The 10,339-nt window shown below is 49.4% G+C and overlaps 1 protein-coding gene across 1 annotated transcript; it reads right to left on the bottom strand.

Moving 5' to 3' along the window:
- Window positions 1–7,152: 7,152 nt before the first annotated feature.
- LOC119172770 (THAP domain-containing protein 6) lies at window positions 7,153–8,319 on the bottom strand. The gene is made up of 3 exons (XM_075865297.1): window positions 8,224–8,319; window positions 7,869–8,067; window positions 7,153–7,549 (listed from the first exon to the last, which is right to left on the bottom strand). Exons 1-3 carry the CDS (start codon window positions 8,292–8,294, stop codon window positions 7,352–7,354), a joined length of 468 nt encoding a protein of 155 aa, XP_075721412.1. The 5' UTR covers window positions 8,295–8,319; the 3' UTR covers window positions 7,153–7,351.
- Window positions 8,320–10,339: the final 2,020 nt, after the last annotated feature.

Raw genomic sequence — 10,339 nt, 5'->3', positions numbered from 1 at the left:
TTTGACTCTACCACGGAGCACAAAAAGATCATTGTAACAACCCTAGAGGATCTCACACCTGAAGGCGCCATTAATTCAAAGCTTAAAAAGGCACTTATTACGGTACATTCGGCGCCAGGTCGTTTTTACATGCTGCCGAAGATTCATAAAGAGAATAATCCTGGCAGACCCATTATATCAGGCACGGGAACGTTAACGGAACCAATTTTCAGTTATATTGATTCTTTAATCAAAGACATACCACCAGCACATTGTATCGTTTAGCTCAAAGACAAGACGACGATGAACACGTGGCTGTGCCTCGCCATAACGGAAGACGCCTGGCCGTTTATTTGCTGGGCTTAAGTAGCCGCGCTCACAGCGGGGAAGGGGGAAAGAAAGAAAAGGAAGGAACGTAAAGCGCACGAAACGGTGGAGAGGAGGAGAAGACGATATCGCCTAGGGCGAATGCTGATAGCAGATAGTCCGGTCTGTTACATCTTCTCTTCACACATTTTCAAAACACTGATTTCTTTTGCACTCATTTACTTGATGGAAGGATGGCCCGTAGTGAAGGCGCTTCGGTTCGCTGCGCTGGCGTCCTGACCTGCGCAGGCCAGCCAGTGGGCTTCCTGGAGTGTCTGGAGAAATGGTGGCGCTATAATCTTCTTCTGGCTGAGCAGGTTGCACCTGGTGACACCCCAGTGGGTTGTCCGGCGGGATGTTGCCGCGGTGTCCATCACTGAACTTCGTCGGGGGTCTCGCGTCGGGGTTCGGATTATCCTCGGGGCTGACCTTGTCGTTGAAGTTTTCGTCTGTTCGCAGCAAGTGTTGTCGGTTCCGTCTCAGGAGCCCATGGTCTTCCGTTCTTACCACGTATGATCGTGGTGCAGTCTCTCGTACCACTTTCGCTCGGCGTGACCAGCTTCCATGTTTGATCCGGACCACATTTCCGGCTTCCAAGGGTGGTAGTGGCCTGCCTCGGGAAGACTGTCGCTGTTTCCATACGGGTATGCCTCCGTCGACGTTGTATTCTGGAAGAGTGGCGTGCAGGCGACGACCTTGCAGTAGTTCTCCGGGTGAGTGACCGCTGTCAAGGGGAGAAGATCAATAAGCCAACAGACCAAGCCATACATCACCCCGGGACTCGTGGGTTTTGTTTAGAATACGCTTCACGATCTGTACCCCCTTTTCAGCTAAGCCATTTGATCGTGGGAACTCTGGACTTGAGGTGATATGCTCGAAGTCATATCGGCGCACGAAGGACGCGAACTCTCGCGATGCAAATTGAGGCCCGTTGTCGGTGCAAACTTGGTTGGGAATGCCGTATCGCGAGAAGATAGCAGATATCTTGTCGATTACTTCCGCCGCCGTGGTACCTCTGAGTTTCTCGACGTCAGGAAAGTTAGAATGGGCATCAAACACAACTACGTAGTGTTCTCCAGCGAATGTAAATAGGTCTATGCCTACGCGATGCCACGGTCGGTCGGGCGTTGGCTGTAGCAGGAGGGGTTCACTCGGTTGACTGTATGCGTACTTTCGACATACACTGCACGTTCGCGCTCGTCTCTCAATGTCACTGCTAATTCCCGGCCAGAAAACCAGTCTACGGGCTCTAGCTTTGCACTTGTTCATACCTAAGTGGCCTTCGTGAATTCACTCAAGAATTTCCGCACGCATTGATTTAGACACCACAACTTTGCAACCCTTTAGCACCACTCCATTGACCACGGATAGCTCTTCCGCATACGGTTTCAGTACACCGTCTATTGCCATGCCATCTTCCATTTGTTTCATGGTGCGGCTGAGAAGCGGATCTTCGAGGGTTTCTTTCTGCAGCCGCAACATAGTCGCTTTGCTTATGATACTGGTGACTACTTGCGTTGTGTGGACGTCCACGTCCTCGACTTGGTCGCCTCCGCCAGTTGGTAGTGCAGCCCAAGACAGCAGGTCTGCGAGTAACAGGTCCCTACCAGGTACAAACTGCAACAAAAAATCATATTTCATAAGACGGATGAAAAACCGCTGTATCCTGGGTGGCATATCTGCAATGTTCTTTTCGGCAATCGCAAGTAATGGCCTGTGATCAGTTTCTATCGTAATGCTTCGTCCGTACACGAACTGATGAAATTTTTCACAAGCGAAAACAATTGCCAGTGTTTCCTTTTCTATCTGGGCGTATCGCTCTTCACTCGGCGTCAGCGCTCTTGAGGCGTAGGTCACTGGGCGCCAGTCATCCCCGTGTCTTTGCAATAAGGCAGCGCCAATACCTGTTCCTGAGGCGTCCGCAGTTATCTTAGTGTTTCTTTTTTCATCAAAAAGAGCCAGCAATGGAGGATTAGCAAGCGCTGCGCAGATCTGGTCCCATTCGCGCTCATGGGCTGTTGTCCACTCAAACACCGATGCTTCTTTCACCAGGCTACGCAGCAACGCCGTTTTATCACTCAAAGCTGGCAGGTATTTCCGAAAGTAGTTCACAACCCCGAGTAATCTGCGCACACCCTGTTTATCTTTTGGGGCTGGCATGGCACGGACGCTTTCGATTAGATCGGGGTCCGGACGAATTCCGTCTCTTCCGATAACGTCGCCAAGGAATGCAACCTGCGTGGTGCCGAACACGCATTTAGCTGGATTAAATGTCAGCCCTTCCTCTTGCGCCCGCCTTAGTACTGCGATGACGCGTTCGTCGTGTTCTTCCTTTGAGTCGCCCCATATTAAAACGTCTTCTACGTAGACGCGCACTCCCGGCAGCCCTTCGAACATCTCTGTTAGAGTCTTCTGGAACACCTCGCTTGCTGAGGAAATTCCGAAAGGCAGACGCAAAAAACGGTACCGCCCAAATGGTGTCGCAAAAGTGCATATTCGTGAAGTGGCCTCATCTAAAGGAATCTGATGAAAGCCGGCATTAGCGTCGAGCCGGGAGAAATATTGTGCTCCTGCCAGCTCGCTCTCTATGTCCTCTCTTGAAGGGATAGGATAGTGCTCCCGCTTAATGCTCCTGTTCACTGCTCTAGGGTCCATGCAAATGCGAAGGGTACCATCCTTCTTGTGCACAACTACCAGGGGGCTCACCCATTCAGTTGGTTCATCCACCTTGACGATGATTGAGGCCTGTTCCATTCGTTGCAGTTCTTGTCGCAGGCGTCCTTTCAACGCTATGGGTACTCTGCGGGCAGGCTGCACGACTGGAACGGCATCCTCTCGTAGCACCATTTTGTAGCGTCGCCTGACGCAGCCGGTGCCGCTGAAGAGGTCAGGAAATGCAAGCTGGAATTTCGTTTGCCCATCGCCTACCTTCACGGCGTCCACCGTCACCGGTACCAGACCAAACTGCTGGCATGTCTTTAAGCCAAGGATGGCTTGGCGCCCCTTTTTCACGATAAAGAACGAGACTGAATGCTGTGCTTCGTTTATCTCGAGATCTTCGGTCGCCACGCCAACGTGTTTGATTGTACTGCCGTTGTAGGCGGAGAGGACAGCGGCGCTCTTTCGCGGAGTGCTTGCGTGAGCGATTCGGTTAAACAGGGTTAGGGGCAGCTAATTTGCCTGAGACCCGGTATCTACCTTGAATTGTATCTCCTGACCGGCTATTTTTCCGCGAACCATCCAATCCGCTCCTATATCTCCGGTGACGCCGCAAATGCTGATGCCCAAGATGTCAAAATTTTCATCGCTTTCTTCGGCTTTGTGAACCTCGCTTATCCTGCGCGCATTGTTGCAGCATGCGGCGAAGTGATTTCGTTTCTTGCATGCATAACAAGTTTTTCCATACGCCGGGCACCGCTCGGAGGCGTGTACCTTGTTACAATTCCGACACCGAGTTCCATTCGCAAACTTCGTGCGGTGTGTGCGGCGTGTAACGTCAACGTGCAGGCTTTCATTTGACTATGCTGCGCTCTGAATGGCAGCAATCTCAGCAGCTTTGCAAATTTCTTCTGCTTTCTGCAAGTTTAAGTCTTTGTCGCTCAGCAACTTTTCTCGAAGTTTCGCATTATTTGTCCCAAACACCACTTGATCCCTGATCATGGACTCTTCAAGCGTACCGAAGTTGCACAGCTTTGCTTGCTTTTTTAAGTCCCGTAGGAACCGCTCAAAGGGCTCGGCCTCTTCCTGCTTTCGCAGTCGAAAAATGTGCCTTTCATAGACTTCATTACCCTGGTCGACACAATATTCTTCAAATTTCCGCACTAACGTGTCATAATCTTCTTTGCTCTCACCTGCCGCAAACGAGAAGTTGTTGTAGACCTCGAGCGCCTCGTCCCCCGCGGTGCTCAGAAGAATCGCTGCTTTTACGGCCGATGGGCGGGGCTTCTCCGGTTCCGTAGCGGTGATGAACAGCTGCAGTTTCTGCTTGAATACCAGCCAGTTTTTTCTGATGTTGCCGGACAGTTGTAGCGGTTCCGGGGGCTTGACGAGGTCCATTTCGAACGTCAGTACCCCACTTCTGACACCATGTATCGTTTAGCTCAGAGACAAGACGACGATGAACACGTGGCTGGGCCTCGCCATAACGAAAGACGCCTGGCCGTTTATTTGCTGGGCTTAAGTAGCCGCGCTCACAGCGGGGAAGGGGGAACGAAAGAAAAGGAAGGAACGTAAAGCGCACGAAACGGTGGAGAGGAGGAGAAGACGATATCGCCTAGGGCGAATGCTGATAGCAGATAGTCCGGTCTGTTACACACATGAGTCCTTCTTTCGCGACACAAACCATTTCCTTCGGGAAATAGCAGACGTGAAAATTCCAGACGGTGCCTTTCTTGTAACATTGGATGTTATCTCACTCTACACAAATATCCCGCATGACGATGGTGTAAGGGCGCTTGTTTAATCGTATGGCACACACAACCCTGTCGCTTATCCAAGCAAAAAGTACTTGAAATCTTCACAAGACTTGTACTCGAATTGAACAGCTTTGAATTTTACAACCAGTACTACCTTCAAATCAGCGGCATTGCAATGGGTACAAGAATGGCCCCAAACTACGCTAACATATTCATGCACCACATAGAGTCCAATTTTCTTTCATCTTGTGATATCAAATCATTATTCTATAAACGGTACCTAGATGATATATTCATAATTTGGACACATTCGGAAAACGAGCTCCTCAAATTCATACAGGCATTCAACCAGGTACACCCCAACATTTATTTTACACACTCCTACTCTAACACTGAAATGAACTTTCTTGATGTACTCATTCGAGTTGATGATGGTGCGTTGGTAACTAGCGTATACAGAAAACCTACGGACTGGCAACAATACCTGCACTTCGAAAGCTGCCACCCGCGACATTGCAAGACCAGCATTTCCTACTCCCAAGCACACAGATTCCGACGAATCTGCTCCCGCACCGAGGACTTTCACAAAACAGCACACATATGCGCGAAGTACTCCTTAATCAAGAATACCCATCAGCTATCATCGATTACGCCATCAAAAAAGCTGAAAATTTGGACCACCAGATTCTTCTCAACCACCATGAAAATGCCGACCAACACCGCAACAAAAACTTGCTATTAACTTTCACAAGCAACCCACCGAAGGAGGAAAAAGACGACGAAGCTGTTGCTGCTTGGCTAATTAGCTCTGTCGGCATTTATTATTTATTTTTTTATATTACGGCTCAGCACTGCTCAAGACGTCGGACGACTCGAAAAGGTACCTGCCGTATCGGCGACCGACGGGTGCTGCGCAGCCCGCCGCGTCGAAAGGTGCTAAAAGAAACAAAACAAGCATCGGGGAGAGCGCCGCCATGACCTCCTAATGTGTGACACCAGGTCAGAAGCACCAGCTGGTTTGCGAAAGCATATCTGACTGCAAGCGACAACACAGCGTTGAATCAGAGGACGAATCAACTGTCGTCCGGGACCACAACGGGGCGAACCTCACAGATCTAGACAAGGACGAGGGTGGTTTCCGCCTTGTGCAACATCGCAAAGACAGGACGGTGGGCATTCCTGTGTTAATTGCCCCAACATCCAAAGGAGCTAACTTGAGGCAAGTGAAATCTATTGACCTATACTCGGAAATTGAAACGATTCTCGGTGTAGCCCAAGGAGGTTTAAAAAAAACTTCTGGAGTGGAGGTCCCCTATTCACGCCTACGCAAGCGGGTGAAGCCGGGGAAACCGGTTGGCGGCCATCTTGCTCCAGGCAAGAGAGAGCGCAGACAACGTATCCAGCGCGCTTCCGTGGCGGCTTTTCCGAATGAAACGGGGAACTTAGTGTAATTAATTTCACTCGCATTTTTTTCTTCGTGTTAGATAAACAAGATCTGTACAAAGCCGTCAGTTACGATATTACACGTGAGCCGTACGCGATTACGTATTAGCGAATATGCATTACAACGGTTAGCTGCTGTAAGTGCGGATTTGCTTGCAATTCTCGAAATGAGGCTTACGGTGGAAGCAACACCGGGGTATATGAGTTTTTATTCATTCAAGGCTTTATACAATTTCCAAAAGCACATACAATAAAACAAAAACAATTCACACGAAAACGGCCTGATTCCCAAAACGCAGGTTATATCAGGCAACTCTATAACAACACACTAGAATTGCAAAAAATATAGAATATACCAGCTGCTCCGCTTTGTTCAACGCTGGTTCTCGTCTGTACCTTACAGATTTTTAAATAGAATAGTCCTTGTCAGCTGGGTTCGTACCCCACTGCGCGAGTTCTTGCGGTTGATTTCTTTGGAAATGTGGTGAAGCCTGATTGTTATATACAGGTTGGCAATCTTTTTCGCCAAAACGTAGATGTGATTGTCGAGTGGATCGCAGTCCAACAGATGAGGCTCTAACTCAGAAAATAATGCTTGTTCAAACACCTCCGTTAACACCTCTACCATGAGGCGATCACTGTTTGCATGCAACGATTGTCGCAGCATTTGTCGCTTCGGGCAGGCTATCATCGGAGATACCTGTTCCAAGATCGATGTAGCCTACCACTTTCTTCCCAACAAGCTGAACATGTTTTTTGATGGCCATGTCATCCATCATGAGTGCTGCGATCAGGGGCTTGTCCTGGCTTTTGGCTCAATTTTTAATAAAATCAAAAGCCTCAGAGGTAAAACCCGGATCGCCATTTACAGATTTGTACCACTCACGCAACGTACGTTGCGAAGGCAAAGCGTTGTTAAATTTCGACCGCACATACTCATACGCTGCCGCAAAGTAGTAGTGCAGAGTGAGTGCGAATGCACGTAGCTCTGGGGGGTACATTTTGTTTGTTTTTTTCATGGGCTCGGACAAGAAGCTGTTGAATTTCAGGCGAGAAAGTTGCTTCAAAGACCTCAAGGCCTTTTTCTGACAAAAGTTTCCTCTCTTTTAGCTCCTTGATCAAACTTTCTGACGCATCACACCGCTTGCTTAGCCTTTTTTGGATTGCTGCAGTGTCTTAACTTTCTTCTTTAGTTGGAGAACCTCTTGTGCAGACTCCTCTGCCTTGGAACGGTACCAATCCTTCGCCGGCGAAGAAGGCTCAGATGGCATTTCAACCGCTGCCTCAGCACTGACGACAGGTGACAGCGCAGTCCGACACTTAGGGGCCTCTCGCTTTCTTTTCGCCTGCAAGAAAAAAAAATCAGTTATGCTCCAAAGTTCAGAAGCCGGGTATAATGGTCCCACCCACTGCTTAGACTGACTAGAAACGGGATTACTACCTCGGGGATCTTTTTATAGTTTCGGTGCGGAAGTTTGGCGTGCCCGTATTTATGCACGCACAGTGAAAAAAAAAAGTTGGACAAGTAAGTGTACGTGACGTGCGCTTTGTCAGAGAGGGGTGTGATTTTGAACAGCACGTAGGAAACGAGAAACTGTGCCTACACATTCGGAAATCTATAGCCTATTTACCGTAACGAAAATGTACATTCGTGATGGTACTCACTGGTTTCTGGAGATGCGCAGGGAACGCAGAAAAAATGGTAGGAATGCTCCCTAGTCGCAGTCTGGTCGTTGGGCCCGTCCTGTCAAAGCAGTTGGCTTCAAAGTGCTCCGAGCAGAGAACGTCCGCATTCTTAGGCTCCCAGCCATCCCTCCGAACAGCACGCTGCCATGCGTCACGCAGCGTCTTGTCTTTCGGAAACCTGCGGTACCACACGCACAAAATAGGTTATTCAACTTCTACTCGCCAGCTGAAAAATGCTAATGAAAGTAAGTTTTCAGCTGAAACCGCGCTTCTCGAATGAGGTAGCGCGCCGAAGGAGACAAGCGATTGAAAGCGCTTTTTCCCGCGTACTTACACGTGAAAAGTGATTCCTGGCTTCTGCTTCGCACGATTAGTGCAGCCGAAGGCGACACACGAGCTCACCATAACGTCCCGAATCGTGTCAACTTCCTTTAGAACTGCACAAAATCCGCACAGAACAAAAGAACGAGAGACAAACGCGACAACTGTTGTTCAGTGGCGCGAACGGCGGGGTGCCCAAACGACCGACGGCACGTTTTTTGCCTGGAGCAACATGGCGGCCGTCGGCGTCACCAGAGGGCAGGCGCTTCCACTCCAGAAGTTTTTGTTAAACCTCCTTGGTGTAGCCCCAGTTATGAGCCGTTTCACAGCACAGGGAGCCCTGCTCTCGGATATAGAGACAGAACCCCAAGCTAATATGCTTCTAGAGACCAACACTATCTGCGGCCTTGCCATATCTGCCCGTGTACCACACAGCTACATGAAAAATACATGCATCATGAAAGGGGTCCCAAGATGGTACTCGGACGAAGAGCTGTTAACCTACCAGAGACCTCAGAGAGTATACCACGCAAGACGAATCATACGACGGGTCCAAACCTCATCCTCCGAGTGGGAATCAAGGCGCTCTGACTCTGTGGTTCTCACATTCGCTCCCAATTCGGAACGTCCAGAGAAGATCAACCTTGGCTTCACCAGACACGAGCTGGTAGACTACGTGGAGACGCCGCCACGCTGTTTTAAATGTCAGCGATTTGGACATGTTGCTAAGCACTGTCGTGGGGAACAAAGGTGTAAGCGCTGTGGGGGCCTCATGACTTTAAGACGTGTACAAGTAAAGAAAAACTTGTAAGTGCAAACTGTGGCGGCGACCACCCAGCTAGCTACGGCTGATGTCCAGCACGAACAGCTGCGCAGCGAAGAAATAAGACGTTTGTCCTCGGCCCAAAGACTGTGAACGAACCATCGCTCACAAAGAAGACGTCCGGCGAGCCACAACATGGCGGTTTGAATAACGAGTACACAGGAAATAATCCGCGCCTAAATCCGACAATAGCTGGTACTGAGTCAACGCAAGGGCTCAACGCTGGTGAGAAATGTATCACGAAAGAGTCCGCCAAGCGCACCTACGCTGATTCACTTAGCCCACCTCAAGTACCATCTGGAAGCAAAAAACAAAAAAACCTCGAGCACGTTATTCGCGCTCTGTTCACCACACTGCGTTCACACGTCGCTAAGATGCCTGCCAGTTTAACGAAGGATATGTTGGAAGCAGTCCTGGCTCTAGAGTGATTGTTACTTTGCTCTGCTTCCACAAACACACAGTAGAATAATGGCAATGTCTCGCCCACCTGGTCTATTTCGTCCTTCAAAAGTGCCCTTAATAATGCAATGGAACTGCGCCAGTCTTCTAAAACGTGTGTGCGAACTCAACCTTTTGCTGCGCGACATTCCAATACCGATTCTAGCCCTCTCCGAAGCCGGTCTACCGAATTCAAGGACGCTCCCAGGGTACACCCGACATGGTAACCCGAACATAACATCGTTTGCAATTGGAAGCACAATGATATACATAAGGCGCGAAATACCTCACGTCACCTTACCAGTGCAAGACCTCTGTTCCAACTCACTGGAAGTCGTTGCTGTGCAAGTGTGTCTGGGAAACCGAAAACTGAGTGTGGTATCGGCGTACATAAGCCCACGAAAAAAGGTCTCCATGGAGACTTTCCTAAAAGATCTTTGCACTCGATGTCCCGCTCCTCGAATAATCTGTGGCGATTTTAACGCACATGATCCACTCTGGGGTGATAAGAATGTAGATTTTCGAGGCAAGGAACTTCCAGCAGCTGCGGATGCTGCCGACTTATGTGTGGCGAATGATGGCAAACCTACATTTTTCAGGCCAACAGATTCATGGAGTGCAATAGACCTTGTACTTCACTCCACGGACCTTCTGGTATCATCGACCACGGCTCCAGACAGGACGGACAGGGACCATTTCCCCATCTTCACCAATATCCTGGGATTTCTAACTGCTGGTCGACAATTCTGCAATGTAACACGCTGGGACACCTACAGAGAAGCGTTGGACAAATCCACTGGTGAGCTGTTCGCAGATATGTTGCAATTCAAGCGAGCAGCAACTTTTTTGCTTAAACTGCCCGACTTGA

The sequence above is a fragment of the Rhipicephalus microplus genome, chromosome 6 (assembly GCF_043290135.1).
Source record: "Rhipicephalus microplus isolate Deutch F79 chromosome 6, USDA_Rmic, whole genome shotgun sequence".
NCBI classification, from domain to species: Eukaryota; Metazoa; Arthropoda; class Arachnida; order Ixodida; family Ixodidae; genus Rhipicephalus; species Rhipicephalus microplus.
The sequence above is the reverse complement of the archived record's forward strand: the minus strand, read 5'-3'. Positions and strand labels throughout refer to the sequence as shown.